We start from the raw sequence: 17080 nt of genomic DNA on the forward strand, positions 1-17080 counted from the left end.
CATCTATACATGTCAATTTAAGAGGTTATCGCTAATTCCATATAAAAAATTAGTTAACATTAACAAACATTTTAAATTTATATCTCTGATATAGTTTACATATTTTGGTTTTTATAAATCTTAGTATTTGCACAGGCTTCTGGTTAATTAGATAATTGTTTTTTAATAATTCAATGGACATTAAATATAATCGTACTTTTTCATTTTTTTTTCTTTCTTTTTTTTTTTGTTTTTCCCTATCAGAATAATCGTTTGTAAATTTTTATACTAATTGTAAAATACTGGCAGATTAAATAATGTAAAATACACTCGGTGAGAGCTACAAGGATCTGCCTTTGTAATATAATAAACGTTTGATGGCAGGAAGAGCAGAATTGTGTATATATGTAAATATTTAATATAAATGATCGTAATGTATATATATATATAAGAGAATAAGTAAATAACGCTGATATTGAGAAAGGCATGGTTAAAGATGAAAGAAAATTATATTAAACGGGTACATGTGTTAGTGATTAAGCTTAATAATTATCTTATTTTTGTGTGAAATTTTATAAAATATTATAAGATACAGATTCATATTACGCATATGAAAACATAAAATGTTTTGAAAATCTTAAATCATTAACTTAGACATTTAGTACTTAATCTTTAATTTATTTATTAAACAAGGATATACAATGTAAAAATAAAAATATATAGTATTTTATATAATGATATTATAATCTTGTGCGTATACTATAATTTTCTGATTGTTATAATATTTTATTTTGATGAAAACAAAAGCATATCTTTTGGATGTATTATAACGTTAATACAAAAGTAAATATTTTTGATGTAACGAATGAACTCTAGCACGTTTTCCGAGAGTAATATGAATCCTATCTCAGTAGTGCCATACACCACTCCAGTGTTCTTTTGAAAATTTTTCTATCGAGTAAGAATTTGTCTCAGAGCATTTACTAAAGTTGTAAATATTGTTGTGTAACAATTCGTAAAGTAAATTAATAAGATGTAATAAAACTATGAAAAAAATCTAAGACAATCATTGTGAATATCGAGTTTATTCATACACTCTTTCACTAAATAATCATGTTAGACTTGTTTTTCTAATATGATTAGAATAATTAAGACATTAAAATAACATAATATAAGTAATATATTCGTATCCCATTTTTGATATAACTTAAGTCAATATTGTTATTAACATTCTCTTTCTTCTCATTCTTGAAATCATTATTCATTAATACTTCTGATAAATGTATTATATATTTTTTTTAGTAAGCTGTAAGTGCATAATTATCTTTCAGATACAAATATATTGTATCTTTACTTGCACACGTATGCAAGTATATAAAAACTTGAAAATACAAAGTAAAGCAAGAAAAAAAAAAAGCAAAATGCTTATGTATGTATCTTATTTCTAAGTAAAATAAACGTCGAAGTGGAAAGTATCGTCCATATAGAAATAAATTTCTATACGAATCGTTAGAAAAATTATTGCCATAAACTTTGAGTGAATTATATCAATGTACTCTTCTCAATCGATAAAAAACAAAATGATTTACATTTTGTTATAAAACTATCCATTGCTTATATTTCGGGATACTTTTTTTTTTTAATGGAAGTGCATTTGTCAATACATAACGCTACTCTGAGCTGTAAGCAATTACACTATCCTATTGTTAGAGAGATACACAATAATTCACTATGTAATACATATGCATGTATGTATGTATGTATATATAATGATAATAATAATAAACACACACGCACACACACGCACACACACACACACACACACATACATATATATGTATGTAAAATGGGCTTTGGTCTGGAGTGGTGCGGGCTGATATCGATTTAAACAAAATTTTTTTGAAGTAGTCAGTGTCACATTCTTCGACTAGTTTATGTGAATATAATGTAGACAGTACCTTGTACTTGTCACTCAGTTTGAGCGCAAGCACGAGTCTTCCATCGCTGCGGCGTGCAATAACGTGCGTGCGTGAACACAGGAACCAAGTTGTATGTACGGAATCCAGAGCTCATTTTACTTGCTTCATTAATGCAATACCATATTGCCTATTATATCGATTATTCTGTAGTTTATTTCAGTTTACGATAAATAGAAAAAATTTCATGCAGAATAAAATGAATTTGTGCCATGAATAAGAAATAACAAACTATTGACAAGTAACATACTTGCGTTTCATTACATTTAAATAGAAAAATAAATTTTGTAGGGACCAGTAAAGGAATATGTAACGATGTTTTAAACTTATTAAAAGTTCAAATCTATATATGTATATATATATACATATATATATATATGTACATACACATATATGGTTACATATTGATAATTTATATCAATTCATGGCAAACTGGTTATAATTCTAATACATAGCTTTTTCAATTTCAATAATAACTGCAAGACTGGGAGCTACGCACAAATCGGAATGAGAAGGCCATTATTTTTTTATCAAAGACAGTATATATAAAATATTTATTTTTTTTTTTTTTCTTTGATTTAGCAATGACCGTTAGCACAATATATTCATTCATTTGTTCTGCTAGGAAAATATAAAAGTATGTACAATTCAATAAATTAATAGTTATTTAGAGTATAAGGTATGAATATACTCTCGCTGTACAGTACCTGTAGTATGATTCAAAATTAACTATATTCAAGTCCTTAATGAGATTATGAAGAACTAACTGGCATTTAATACAGATGGCAAATATGTAATTTTATAGTTATCTAAAAAGGAATCCCTAAGACTTTACTTGCATTTTGTATGTATATTTACATTATAGATAGGTCCTGTGTTCACTATCACAGCAAGATCTAAGCAGCATTTTTTTTTTCTTTTTTTATACAGGAAGAAATTTTTAAATTCGTACGTGTTTTAAATGAATACTTTAAAAAAAGACTTCTAAAAGAACTCACTGGACCCACAGCTCCCTCACCACTCCAGAGTTTAGTACTCCAAGTCCACATAATCAAATTCATTTCACTTTCTGCGTAATAACATGACTCTATGTACAATGTATTGTTTGGAATCATATTTTACATGAATCTATTCATAGATTCTCTTTGCTTTACTTTGGTCTATTTATCCTCAAATGTTGAACCTTTTACAAAGCATCTGCTGCTTGCTCCAGAATTGGTTGTTGGTCACTATTATTTTCACTCACACACTCAGATTTTTCAACTTGCTCCACACATTGTTGCGACGAGTCCTCTGTTTGACCGACTGTCTGATATTCACATTGTTTATCATCATTACACTGATTTTGTTCAACATCATTGCCAGAAGTTGCATCTACATTAGATTGGTAGGAACTACTTTGTTCTTCTTCGTTATATTGATTTTCATGTAGTTCTTCGTTATTGGTTTCTTCATTCTGTTCAATTTTTAAATGATGCACATCATTTTGCTCTTCAACTTGCTCTCTATCAGTAGGACTATCATGTTCCATTTGTACTGATTGATCGTATTCGGTAATTATTTCTGATTTAGGTTCTATGTTTACGAAATTTCCATCCTGTATTAGGTCCGTCTTGTCTTCAATTCCTTCAGCGGATGTCGCTTCGTCTGTATTTTCCGTTATAGGAGGGCTTACATTACCCCACCTTGATTTCCTACTTCTGTTACGATTTTCTCTATCTGAAATATTGTTTTTATAATCTGTATGTTTAGTTCCTTTTTGTTTGTCTCGAGTAAGATGATTTTCTCTCTGGCTATGATTATCAGTTTCCGGAGTACTACTAGATTGCGAGGATGTCCATGGGCCTGGTGCTCCACTTTCTTGATTCCTCCAAGGTCCTTCGGGACCGTGCATAGTTGGTGGACCCATCGGACCAAACGGTCTCATGTGTGGACCTGGTGGACCGCGTACGTCATCAAATGGTGGCCGAAAGAAAGGATCAGCTTCTCTGGGATCAAACGGTGGGGGTCCACGTGGTCCGAACGGAGGTCGAATTCTCATTCCTCGTGGACCCATACCTCGAGGATGGAAGATTAAAGGTCCTGAAGCAGGATGTGTTTAGAGAGTGCTCAAGAATAAATGATAAATATATAGACATATATATATATATATATAAACATATGTGTATATATATATGTATGTACATAAAAAGGTTGTCAACGACTTGAAACTTACCTGGTCCTCTTGATCCCATGCCAGATCCACGCGGGCCAAATCCTTCAGGTCCTACAGGACCTCTCGGACCTCGCAAACCCATCATTGGTGGTATTCCGAAAACAGGATCCATCGGACCTCCAAAGAAATCTCTTCTTCGCGGATCAAAATCAGGTCGTTCGCCGTGACTTCTCGGATCAAAACCATCCTGCAAACGTGGATCAAAACCGTCGCGTCGCATTTCATATTCGAAACGATCTCTTTCATAATCTTCAACCGGTCTTCGATTTCTTATATCCGACCGATCAAAATCTTCTCTGGATGGTCCTAATCTAGGCGTAAATTCATCCGATCGTGGACCATTATGTCCTAATCTATTTTCGAACTCATCTTGGAATCTTCCAGCTTGCATTCTTGGATCCATAAAATCATCTATCTGAGATCCCCTTAATGGTCCAGTAGATCCCCGTGGAAAATTTTGTCTATCTCTGTCCGTTAGGTTTCTTTGCTGATAATCTCGAGGATCTTGTGGACCACCTCGAAAATCAGGTCCTCTAGGAGGAAAATCTACACGTTCTTGCACGTTACCAGCAAATTTTGGGATATCCATTAATGGCAATGGCATATCGTTGGGTCTCCGAGTTCCAGAATTTTCTTCGAAATTTCTTTCAGTTCTCTCGCTACTTCGTTCGGTTCTGTTACTTCGAATATTTCTATCCATACGATCGTCTATGGGTAATGTACCATCGGCCAACTGTCTCAATCGCTCAGCAAGACTTGGTTTCCCATCCTTCTTAGCTATCGCATCGTTATCTTGAAGATTTTGATTTGATATATTTGAACATTCCGAATGCCTCATAGAATTCTCACGATTTTCTCTTATATCTCTATTGTCTCTATCTCTTCTATCATCTCTATCCCTTTCTCTTCCATCTCTTGCATCTCTACGGCGATCGCGACCTCGGTCTCTTCCTCTACCTCTGTCTCTACCACGATCCATCCTAGAATCATTGACATCACTACGATCACTTCTGTCACGTTCGCGATCCCTTCTATCTCTATTTTCTCGATCTCTATCTCTCTCTTTATAATCGATATTTTGTTGATCATTTTCTAGCCTATTGTCACTGGTGCCTGCACCCATGTTCATCGCAGCTATAAGCTGATCACTCAAATTTGGTTTCTCTTTGGAAGTGTTGTTGCTCACGTTCAGTGGCATGGCATCTTCCATTTCAACATCCATATCATCGGAGTGATGTTGAGGTAGTTGCATCTGCATTGGGGGTGCTGGCCCTACTCCATAAGACTGACGAAGCATTGGTAGATTTGGTATGTTTGTTTCTGAGGTAGGCGGAGGTACTCCTATCGGTGGAACATTGTGTGGCATCCCTATATCATATACGAGTTATAAAAGATTCACCTGCGTCTGACGAAGGTCGTATAACAGATAAATTATCTACCAGTTGAATTCGGTTTGTCCGATGGTGCGGCTGGTGCAGGTAATGGAATTTGCGTTAAAAGACCTACACCAACGCTTGCACCAAATGGAGAATTGACAGGTGGAGTCAGCATAGTCTGCATCATTCCTGGAGGTCCCAAGAGACTTTGCATATTGGGTGGAGGTACTCCAATTGGAACATTAGGCATTAAACTGTGTGCCATAGGGAGACCCATAGGTCCTATCATACCTATCATGATTTCACGTTGTATCAAAATATACTAGAAATTTGTCGACTGAGATACAACTTTGTGTTCTATTACTTTATAACTATCGAGTCCAATAGCGCATATGCTAATTACGTCTTACGAATTTTCGTTAAAATCTATCTTGAATTTAATCGAATGAATTGAAATAAAACTTACGTGGAACACCGGTCATCGTAAAAGCTGATGGCATCATTTGTAATTGTGTGTTCGGAGGGGGCAAAAGTGCAGCTGATGTTGGTGGTCGTATCGGCGGTGGTTGGCTAGTATCGACTAACTGCGTCTGCTGTTGCTGTTAAAAAGAAGTATTGGAAATTTATATATAACATTCGTAATAATATTTGTTAATGTTGAAATTGGAGCATCAATTACCGATGCAGCAGCTAACGCCTGTTGTTGCATTTGTAATTGATGTTGCATGATATCTATATTCCCGCCAGAATGCTTCAATTTTCCTGCAATATAAATAAACAAAAATAACGATTTATATATCAAGTGGTTGTCCATAACGTATTAATGCGACATTTGAAACGAATGTTTTGAATTTGCTTGACCAAATTAATATCGATTTATCCAAATTGGCTCAGATATTCAAAGTTACTTTAGCAAGTTGGTTCACGTTATATATAAGCGTGTTATATGTAACTGGATTAACTTGCAAAACGCGTATCTATAGATTTATAGAAAACTTTTCAAAATTCCTATAACTTCATATACCTTTCAAATTTGGTGGTAATGTATCTTCATCTATCATACCACCTTCTTCCAATAGTTCTAGATCTTGATCCGTAATATTAAGTAACTTATTCCATGGAATATAACTGACACCAAGTTCTACTTCCCAATAATCTTTCCATTCTTTTCCTTTGACTCCTTTACCTGGAGCCCATGCTAACTATAAAATGATAAAATATTATATAGAATTATATTAGAATTTAATTTCTCAAGATTACATATTTTTTTTTTTTTATAAACGATAAACTTACAGTTATAGCCTTCCCTTGCATTTTATGATTCTTTAATTTTGTAAGGGCTCGATAAGCATCTTGTCTTCTGTTCATGCAAATGAAAGCACAACCCCTAGGTGATATGAGATCGATGCTAACAATGTCACCAAACTCTCCAAATGTGTCAGATAACTCTTCCTGATGAACTAATTTGGATAAATGACCGACCCAAAGCGTTGTGCTACAAACTGCAAGAAGATCTCTTTGTGCTGATATATCTACGATTAAATATCCTTGATATAAAATCACGTTTTGAACGTACCGCTTAATTTATCTCTAATTATCGGAGGTAATCCACGTTTACGACGTTCTCTTTCCTTTTCTCTTTCTTCCTCGGTCATTTTCTCTCGGCTGTCATCTCTTTTTCTATCGCGACCTCTGTCTCTAGACCGTGATCTATGATCAGAAAAATATTAAAGTAATTTATTTATACTATGTAATTATAAATATATCAAATCGATATACATATAATATATGTATGTATCTACAAATTCATTTACCTTCTTCTTCTTGATCTACTTCTAGATCGAGATTTTCGATCTCTGTCCCTATCTCTGTCTCTGTCTCTATGCCGAGGTGATCTAGACCGACTATGATGCCTATATCTCTCAGGTGATCTACTTTGTGATCGAGTATTATCACAATTTACAATTTCAACACTACTACTATCGCGTCTTGCACCATTTCTGTAACATTAATATATTATTTTTTTTTACAGAGAATATATATATGCACATTCTTCGTTTGTATATAATTCGAATTGTAATTTCGTATGTATATGTATATGTATCCACCTATATTTTTATTGCTTAGTATCATGTAAAAATTACCCAGAAAAATCTTGCGATTCTTGACGTTCGTCGATTAAAGGACTTTTTTGATTCTGATGACCAGTTTGATTTATTTGCCTCATGTTTGACAAAGGTTGCGAAACATATGGCATTGCTGGAGGATAACCTGGTGGTGGTTGAGTCATATCTTGAATAACTCCAGTAGTTGTACTTGTTGAATATGTGCTTTGTTGATTTGGTTTCAGAATGTCTGTAGGTTTCAGCTCGCATTCTGATGCAAAAGGTAAATTCTAAAAACATGATTTATATTTAGGACTATTTCAAATGTATCAAAAATATTTTTATGGTTTAGTAACATACAGGAACAGTTTGAGCCAAATGTTTATCAAATTCTTCTTCTTGTTGTTTCATCTGTTGCAATTTGCGCATTTTTTCTTCCATTTCATGCTGCGAAGAGGACATATTTCCTTGCATTGTTTGTTGTAATGTCTGCAGTTGCCTAAGTACCTACAAACGATAATATTTTGACTAAATAAAATACAATAACAATTACCAAAATATTGAAAACGTTTTTGTAAATATATTTCCACCCTTTTATCAGGGATGAAAACATTAATACCTCAGGATTTGTCAGTAGCAATCCAAGGCTTTCCAAACTATTACTTGTGGATACAGCGTTATGTTGAGATGCAGCAGCAGTAGCAGTAGTAGGTGAACTTGCAACCACAACGTCATCATCTTCTTCTTCTCCATAATCGAAATCCAAAAGTTTCTTATCAAATTTTACGGAAGTCTTCGATTCATTTGTGGCCTCTTGCTTCTTCAACAGCAATTGTTGTAAATGTTGTAATTGATCAAGAAACGATGAATCAACTTGATTTGCATTAGATTGCCCCTAAAAAGACGAGAAATTTTCTTTTTTTTTTTTTTTTACTTTTCACACAATGCAACAATTTCTAGTTTTTAATTTAAATCTATGTTAGCGTATTAAATTATTTCCACGGAATCATGTGTACTAACTATGTTAGCTGTTTCTATCTTTGTTTGTGCTAGCCATACTGGGTCAATTGGTTTAGTGGAAGAAAATAATTTCTGATCTTTTGCAACAACCTTTACGGCAGATGGAGGCGTCTTTGTTACTGCAGAAATATTGCTCAGGTTATTACCAGATGATGTGTTCAATGTACCTGTAAATAAAATTGATATAAAACGTAATTCTAAAATCGTAAAAAATCATACAACCAAAAATATTCACCATTTGCGTTTACTGGTTGTTCTTTATGAATGGGATGATTGGGATCAGCTAAATCAAAAAGTGGTTGTATGACTTCTGGAGGAAAAACAGCATTTTTTTGCCAAAGATTTAATACACGTATAACTTTGCTTTTATCTTCCTGTGGGCATTTTAAAAGGTTCAGAAAAGTTGTTTGCATATTTTTTGCAAAACGAGGTGCAAAGACATCTTTTTCCATTCCAAATTGATGTCTTGACTGTCTTACGATTGAATCTATTACGTATAATCCTGGCACTTTATATTCTGGTTTACACTGAAAGCAAATACATTTGTATAATGAATACACGAACGTATACATTTTTATTAAATAAATAAACAATTAATTAAACTTACTTTTTGAATAAATTTTTCCACGCTTTGTACAACATGTTTATAAAATTTTATTGCTTTGATAGCTCCGCGTGTAAGAGAATTCATTTTAGCTTTAGAAATTGGTGGTTTAACATCATATAACGCAGAAAGCTGAAATAAATTTCAACATTAGAAAGATTAATTACAAGTTTGTACGAATGAAAAAAAAAAATTAAAAATCTAACTAATGCTTCACGAATAGATGTATGATATCCTAATTGCAAAAAAATTTAATCGAGCAAAAGTTTGTTTGTTAAAATTGTAAAATTGAAAAAGTAAATCTATATGGATTACATACGTATATATAATTATGTCACAGTTTTATTTATTTCGATAAATCAAACATTTAATCATTCGGATGATATAGCAGCAATAATTAATGCAAACTATTTGTTTATTGACATAGTCTAATTATCCAATTAAACTATTTAATTTATGTTAGGAAAACAAGAAAAATAAAGTTATGGCAGAGTATCGTTAGCGTCTCCACGATATATAACTTATCATTGTATTTTTAAAAGAAAATATTCATGTAGAAAAATATAAAATAAAAAATTATCTCCATAACATAATATCAACAATAGTAATTTGATGTACGCGACGTCCCTGTAAAATCTAAAGAGAGGGAGGATTGCCTTTTCGACGATGACCTCTAAAACCTAGAGAAATCTTATTCTTACCTCTGCGTTAAATGCTTTGACCGCTTCCATCGTGCAAAAAATTCGCTCGATGAACAGTCACTAAGTTTTATACACTTTCGTGTGGCAAAGTATAAAGCGGTTCGCGATAAATTGCATGTCTTTTTATCACGCACTGTGTAGCTGGGCCATGCCATTCAAGATGGCAGGTCCATTTCCCAATATGCATCACGGGGCGGCGATGTGACGTCACACCTGTCGTATCAATCGGCAATATACATCGCATTTTTCAAACTAACTTGAAACATTTCAATAATTAGAAATATTTTATTAATATTTATTTTTGACGATATTAACTATGAAATAAAGATCTTATCGAATTTCTATTTATTGAATTAAATATGTTTAATTTACAAGAATCCAATATTGGTTATATAAAATTGCAAAACTTCAACTATTCATTACAGATGATTATTATATTGTTAAACGATCGAATAAATAATTCTAATCAAATATTTGAATAATAAATATTTATATTCATTTTATATTGTCTAATAGATACGCGTATGTATGTATAGGGATAAGGCATTTCGCCTATCCAATGAAATTTTTGCAAACTTGAATCTGACAGTTTTAATTGGTTATTAATTAGTTTGAATGAAAAATAATATTAAGCGAAAATTAATGTCAAATAACAATTATGAAACATTGCTTAAAAAAAAAAAATTTTTATACAATAGAAAAATAAAGGAATCAAGTATTTTCATATTTAATATAATGTAGAATGTCATATTATGAAAAGTAAAAATAACTAATATGATAAGTCACTTTCAATTGTTTTATAAAATTATATCCTCAAAAGGCGGGAAATATGAATTATAATCTATCTGCATTTGATAACATAACCTACAATGGTACTAAAAAGCTTATCTTTGATTATAGATAATAAAATAAAAATTTGCACTTAATCGAATATAAAAAAAGATTTGTCGCAAAAGTTTGGGGACTTTCGGTCACTCCCGCAATTTTTCGCACACAAGCAATCTACAGAATATTACAAAATATTTATATTTTTTGTTAACACACAAGTAAAAATGTATAAGAATATTAGATTCATTTATACATTAATTATTGGAACTTTTTCTATTGCTTTATTTATTTATGGATTTTTTCCTATTGTACACTATGATAATACTATAGCATCAATAAATGATATACCACAATTTATAGATAATGTAAGGTATGTTCTTTGTGTAGCTTTGAATATAAATATAAAACATTCACAAAAATTAGTTGTAAATACGTATACTATATTTTATCGTTTAGGGTAGAAAGAGATGCTTTGTATAAACCATTAGTAAATAAAGTTATAATTATGGTAATTGATGCATTTCGTTGGGACTTTATATCGGATTCGGTTGGAAAAGCTGCTATGCCAATAACAAATAAACTTATAGAGAATCCGTTTGTATGTCTATTGCAAGCGAAAATAGAACCACCAACAGTGACAATGCCTAGAATAAAAGTATGATAATCAAATTTATAATTTAATCTCAACAAAAAAATATTATCAAGTATCTTTATTAAAATGTATTAAACAAAAATAGGCAATGACAACAGGTAGAGTACCAACTTTTGTTGACATGGTTTTAAATTTAGGAAGCGAGCCTATTGTAAGTGACAATATTCTACTTCAAGCAAAGACTCATAATCACGATATAATATTTTATGGAGATGACACCTGGCTAAAATTGTTTCCTACCATGTTTAAACGTTATGATGGTACTACATCATTTTTTGTTACTGATTTTACAGAGGTATGCAATAGTTGACGATATATCATATAACAAAATTTTATATTATTTATAATTATCTAATGTAATACATTTAGGTAGACAATAATGTTACAAGACATATAGATAATGAATTCCACAATAATGATTGGTCGATAATGATTCTTCATTATCTAGGATTAGATCATATTGGACATGTAACTGGACCATTTAGTTCTTTAATCAAATCAAAACTTACTGAAATGGATAATATTATAGCAAAAATATATTCAAAAATTTTGCATTGGGTAAATCGATAATAATGTTAATCAATATTTCTTTATATCATTGGTATAAGGATTATTCGAATTATTTTAAGATTTTATGTTTTATCAGAATGAAAATGGTATTGGTCCTATTTTGTTTGTAATTTGTGGGGATCATGGTATGAAAGATTCTGGAGGTCATGGTGGTGCAACATTACAAGAAACTACGGTACCTATCATTGCAATTGGAGCGAATTGTTCTAAATCATATACTCTACCAAAAAAAATAGCTCAATTAGATATGGCAGCAACATTATCTGTGATATTGGGTCTACCTATACCATATTCCAATTTTGGAAGTGTGGCATTAGATTTATTGAATAACTTACCTATCTCTAGAAAATTATTTGCACTTTATTACAATGCAAAACAAGTTCATACTCAATTCAAAAAATTGACTGACTACAACTTTCAATGTGAGTAATTAGCATATAAATATGTAATTAGCATATAAATAGCAAATAAAATAGTTATATCAAAAATTTGCATTTAAAATTCGTTTTACAGATGCTCATCATAAATACATAGATGCAGTAAAACTTCATCTTGCTTGGCTAAAATCTGTTAATAATTCGTATGAAACAGGATATGATGTTATAGCTGCATACCGTTCAGCACTTAATGAAATGAAAGAGTTATTAGTAAAAAATATATTAAAAAATGATACACATTTAATGATTACAGCAATGTTTTTTCTGTGTCATGTATGTATGATCTATTCGCTTCAATGGATTAATTATCAAGGACATATATAGAATTATCTTATTTCTGCATTTTAGGTCTCATGGATTTTATTGCATGACCAATATTATCCATTAGTAACTTTTAAAAAAGTATTGAAGTTAATTATGATAAATTTATTGTTATGGATAATGATAATTTCTTTCTGGAGTTTTGAAATTCTAAGCTTATCTCTTTTTAGTGATATAAAAAATTGTGTATTTATATTAAGCATTATTGGACTTTTGTTTTTAAACTGTTACTTCCTTGCTAAAATTAAATATCATCATTATTTTAATATTAAGGTAAAAATTATTGATAGAGTATAAATAACAATACACATATATAATCAATATTAAAATATATATTAATATGAATTTTTTTATTAGTTAAAAAATTTTAAAACCTTCGAATGGATTTTTCTCTATGGAATATTAATACATGCTATAAGTCTAGGTAGTAGTAGTTATGTGGAAGAAGAACATCAAACTTGGTATTTTTTTTGGGTTTCATTCCTTGTGCTATTGCTTTGTAAGAATAGCAAAACAATTATAATGCAATCTTTAAAGTAAGTCATTTTTTAATCTACTTTTTACATATAAAAAAAATATATCTAATCTTCTTAACTTAAATTTATAGGATACGTGTACATAGCACACAATTTCGAATCTCTATTGAAATATTACTATTGCTCACAGGACACAGAATCCTTCGTATGTTAAACAGTACTGGTAATAAATATAATCATCTTCCTGATATTGCAGGACATTTAATGAAAGAAGAATCAAAAGTCAATATAACAATCTTTGTTATTATTGGTAATTATTCAGATATGTATCTATATTATAAGTGAAAATTTTATTATAATTTAAAAACTTGTTGTTTTAGCTCTTGCACTTTTAGTATGGATTGGTTTTATACATGACAAATCAATATATAGACAGTATACTTTATTTTTGAATATAGGATTATCTCTATGTATTTATCTTCGTCACACGAACAATCAAACTATAATACCTATATCATTATATCATCCATCTAAGTAAGTATCTTAAATTATATATGATAAAATAAAATATGATAGAAAAAAAAATATATAATTAATTTTTTCAGAGACGTAAAGGAGGTACTAATATTTTGGAACTTATTTACAATATTCTGTATATTCTCTGCATACAGATTGATTTTAGTAGCAAAACGCAATAAAACAAATTTTTTAAATTATACCATATTTTTTTGTATACAAGCATGGGTTATGGTATCAGCATTATTACATCAACCATATAATCTAATATTACTTCCGATACAATTAATAATCATTTGTATGATTAATTCAATATTAAAATATAATAATATAGAAAAAATTAATATACTTATAAATGCTTGGATTGGAAATGTATTTTACTTTTATCAGGTATTAATATATGTTATTTTGTTAAGAATTTAATAATAAAATTAATGTAGGGTTTATCTTTAATTGATTTATATTATTTTTTGTAGGGAAATTCTAATAGTCTTGCTGATATTGATATTGCAGCTGGCTATGTAGGTTTGCAATCTTATAGGCCTATTATTATTGGAATGTATTTAATTGTGAATACATATTCAGCACCAGTTTTAGCTTATCTCTTAAATATGTATCACAGAACATTATCATACAAATCATCTCATAGGTAAGTATATTTTCAATTGCTAATAAATCCTTTGATTATATAAAATCTTGTATATGAAAAACTATTTGTTATTTATTTTTAGTTTACACTATGTACTTTTGTCAGACAACAGAATTTATATGATATGGAAGTTAGTACCAGTTACTATTTATACGTTTATAATAACAATTCAAAAACATCATTTATTTATATGGAGCGTATTTGCACCGAAATTATTGTACGAATCAATGTATTTAGCTGTTATGAATTGTATTATATTATTGTTGGAAACGATTATTTTGATGCAATATATAATAAATAAGTGTATTAAGTAAATTCATATGGTTTGATAAATCTTTTTACATTTTCATTGCATAATTTTAGTATTATATAATTGTTATACAAAATTTTTGTTTATCTATTTTTTTCTTTTCTAATTTTGATAAAAACTGATTCGTACATTGTACTTAGAAAAACAATTTATGATCTATAATACAAAGTTATTGAACCTTTAACTATCAACTTTGGTGGTCATGCACCTGAATGATGATGCAAAGGTATATATGTATAATAATTGACTATAAATAATATTCTCTTTTTACACACGTTACATATTCAACTAGAATATGTATAAATTGTGCGTGAACATTATTATATACATTTATTATCATTATTTCCAATAATATACAAAAAAAAAGTATTTATAAAATTATTTCATTTTTAAAATTCCTCGTTAATACTTTGTGCGGCAATACGATAGAATTCAAGAGAATTTTTTCAGATGCCAAAGTAACACTTGTGCCTGAAATAATGTCAAATTAATTGATTGTTTGTGACATATGAAATAAGATTATAATGAAATTCTCTAATCGTTACCAAGTATCGTAATTGAAGGATTTAATTTGCCATTAACATTGAAAAGAGATAAATTTTCCATCTTTGCAAATGGCTTATCAGGATTTGGATCACACAGAGTACCTTCTACTCGTGCCCATTCTCCCACACGACTACCTTTTCCTATTATACTATTTAAAATAATAGTATGTGCTTGAATATGCGCATTGGCCAAAACTATTGATTCTTTAATTCTTACACCAGCTTCGATAACTGTATTCATCTCTATACTAACATTTGGTCCTAACTGTAACAATAGAACGAATTAAGAACATCCTATCTTTTTAGAACAGTTATTGGAAAAATTTCAATATTATAATAATATTATTAATTTTACCATAGCAGATGGATGAACAGAAGCTGTTGGATGAATGTATACATCTCCAATAATATTACATGTATTTCTATTTGGAGAAGTAAGATAATTTGGACGTTTGGTTTTATATAAAGCTAAATAATGTCTATTTGCATAAATTGCAGATCCTGCTGTTTTTACCTGTGACCACCATCTTAAAACAGGTAAAGCAAATAAACATCCAGTTCCTGCTAATCGTGTTAATATATCTTGTTCCAATGCAATATTAGCAGGGTCTCTACCATTTCCATTTATCTGTCTGTCTCATTGAAGAAAAAAAAAGTTAATCAATAATTAGAATATATATCTGTAGTAAGATTATGATAGAGTCTATTAACAAATATTTTTTATTAATGATACTTACAAAGAATTTTCTTGTTGTTGACTAGCATAAAAAACATCCGCCATTGATTGAAATATATCAGGAGATGTGATATATATTCCACAATTAATAAGAGTAGATACAAATGTTGATGGTTTTTCAACATAATGTGCCACTTCTCCGTCTTTATTCAAAACCATACATCCATAATTTAATGATTGTTGTCTAGTGGCTTCTGTAGCCATAATAGTAAGTAATGCCTGCTTTTTACTATGAAATTCTACTAACTCTGGTAAGGGTAAATCGGCGCATACATCTCCATTCATTACAAAAAAATATGATGGACTACCAGAACGAATTTGATCTCGGAAATGATACATGCCTCCAGCTGTACCTAACGGTGTAAATTCTTGCAAATATCTAATAATTACACCATATGTGCTTTTCATATCCATAATAAACTGTGATAATTCATTGGCAGGATATGATCCAATTATTAAAATTTCTTCTAAATTTGGTACTTCGGAACATGCTTCAATATGATGTTGAATCATAGGTAAACCAGCAACTGGAAATAGTGGTTTAGGTATATCTAATGAGAGAGGACGAAATCTGGTCCCTATAAAAATAAATAAATTATAATTATTACTATATTACTTATCAAAATATTATGCAACGAAGTAAATTTTTTAGGTTAGCATACCTTTTAAAGGGCCACCGATTAATATAACAGCTTTCAACATCATTTGTTGTAAAAATATCTTGTTAATAATAAAAATAAAAAAATATTAAAAGAAATTTATTAATTTTTGTTAAAAAATTATAAGTAACTAATATCCACCAAACAGTTCTTTACAGAAATCTTCTTTTATAGCTAACACATGAATATTTTTATCAACAAATAATAACATTAAATAAAGCACATTTATGAACGTAAATGTATAAAAACGAAACACTTATCTACACAGATAAGCACGCATTCGACTAGGTCGCGTCGATTGGTAACATTTTGAACATAACCTTGCAGTTAGAAACATATGTAGATGCGTACTCAAAATTATGAATTGTTTCGATTATTAGACTAGATAGCATATCATATATATAT

The 17080-nt window shown here is 30.1% G+C and overlaps 3 protein-coding genes across 7 annotated transcripts in view; 1 reads left to right on the forward strand and 2 right to left on the reverse strand.

The window, feature by feature from the left end:
• The window catches only part of LOC127061823 (SR-related and CTD-associated factor 4), an 11237-nt gene extending 1081 nt beyond the window's left edge, over window positions 1–10156 (reverse strand). Inside the window, exons 1-16 of the mRNA XM_050989207.1 lie at window positions 9977–10156; window positions 9279–9407; window positions 8907–9198; window positions 8672–8838; window positions 8271–8546; window positions 8012–8158; window positions 7691–7941; window positions 7361–7546; window positions 7123–7256; window positions 6840–7048; window positions 6571–6748; window positions 6226–6308; window positions 6013–6145; window positions 5610–5837; window positions 4171–5538; window positions 1–4037 (exon numbers count right to left, since the gene is read on the reverse strand). The exon at window positions 1–4037 is cut by the window's left edge and continues 1081 nt beyond it. Coding sequence (XP_050845164.1) covers window positions 3142–4037; window positions 4171–5538; window positions 5610–5837; window positions 6013–6145; window positions 6226–6308; window positions 6571–6748; window positions 6840–7048; window positions 7123–7256; window positions 7361–7546; window positions 7691–7941; window positions 8012–8158; window positions 8271–8546; window positions 8672–8838; window positions 8907–9198; window positions 9279–9407; window positions 9977–10006 — 4707 coding nt within the window. The 5' untranslated portion in view covers window positions 10007–10156 and the 3' untranslated portion in view covers window positions 1–3141. The remainder of the gene's footprint in view (window positions 4038–4170; window positions 5539–5609; window positions 5838–6012; window positions 6146–6225; window positions 6309–6570; window positions 6749–6839; window positions 7049–7122; window positions 7257–7360; window positions 7547–7690; window positions 7942–8011; window positions 8159–8270; window positions 8547–8671; window positions 8839–8906; window positions 9199–9278; window positions 9408–9976) is intronic.
• A 652-nt stretch (window positions 10157–10808) lies between these two features.
• LOC127062061 (GPI ethanolamine phosphate transferase 2) lies at window positions 10809–14740 on the forward strand. Of its 5 annotated transcripts, XM_050989672.1 has the most exons (14): window positions 10809–11174; window positions 11261–11459; window positions 11542–11554; window positions 11633–11751; window positions 11826–12014; window positions 12103–12448; window positions 12540–12736; window positions 12812–13057; window positions 13142–13320; window positions 13392–13570; window positions 13641–13794; window positions 13866–14166; window positions 14253–14425; window positions 14508–14740. In XM_050989672.1, the coding sequence occupies exons 1-14, from the start codon at window positions 11029–11031 to the stop codon at window positions 14737–14739; spliced, it is 2673 nt and encodes an 890-aa protein (XP_050845629.1). In that variant the 5' UTR covers window positions 10809–11028; the 3' UTR covers window position 14740. The 5 variants fall into 5 exon arrangements, with proteins under 5 accessions (XP_050845629.1, XP_050845628.1, XP_050845631.1 ...); XM_050989671.1 differs by having other exon boundaries at window positions 10810–11174; window positions 11542–11751; XM_050989674.1 differs by having other exon boundaries at window positions 11040–11174; window positions 11266–11459; window positions 11542–11751.
• Window positions 14741–17029, reverse strand: LOC127062062 (mannose-1-phosphate guanyltransferase alpha-A). The gene is made up of 5 exons (XM_050989676.1): window positions 16679–17029; window positions 16018–16594; window positions 15636–15912; window positions 15281–15545; window positions 14741–15206 (listed from the first exon to the last, which is right to left on the reverse strand). The coding sequence occupies exons 1-5, from the start codon at window positions 16719–16721 to the stop codon at window positions 15106–15108; spliced, it is 1263 nt and encodes a 420-aa protein (XP_050845633.1). The 5' UTR covers window positions 16722–17029; the 3' UTR covers window positions 14741–15105.
• Window positions 17030–17080: the final 51 nt, after the last annotated feature.

Source organism: Vespula vulgaris, chromosome 2, assembly GCF_905475345.1.
Source record: "Vespula vulgaris chromosome 2, iyVesVulg1.1, whole genome shotgun sequence".
Lineage (NCBI taxonomy): Eukaryota > Metazoa > Arthropoda > Insecta > Hymenoptera > Vespidae > Vespula > Vespula vulgaris.

Coding starts and splice junctions, on each gene's coding strand:
- LOC127062061 (XM_050989671.1), top strand. CDS start 11,029: ATGTATAAGAATATTAGATTCATTTATACATTAATTATTGGAACTTTT. Junction 13,058..13,141: donor ATCATTATTTTAATATTAAG/GTAAAAATTATT, acceptor TTTTTTTATTAG/TTAAAAAATTTTAAAACCTT. Junction 14,426..14,507: donor TCATACAAATCATCTCATAG/GTAAGTATATTT, acceptor ATTTATTTTTAG/TTTACACTATGTACTTTTGT.
- LOC127062062 (XM_050989676.1), bottom strand. CDS start 16,721: ATGATGTTGAAAGCTGTTATATTAATCGGTGGCCCTTTAAAAG. Junction 15,913..16,017: donor CAACAACAAGAAAATTCTTT/GTAAGTATCATT, acceptor TCAATGAGACAG/ACAGATAAATGGAAATGGTA. Junction 15,546..15,635: donor CTGTTCATCCATCTGCTATG/GTAAAATTAATA, acceptor CTATTGTTACAG/TTAGGACCAAATGTTAGTAT.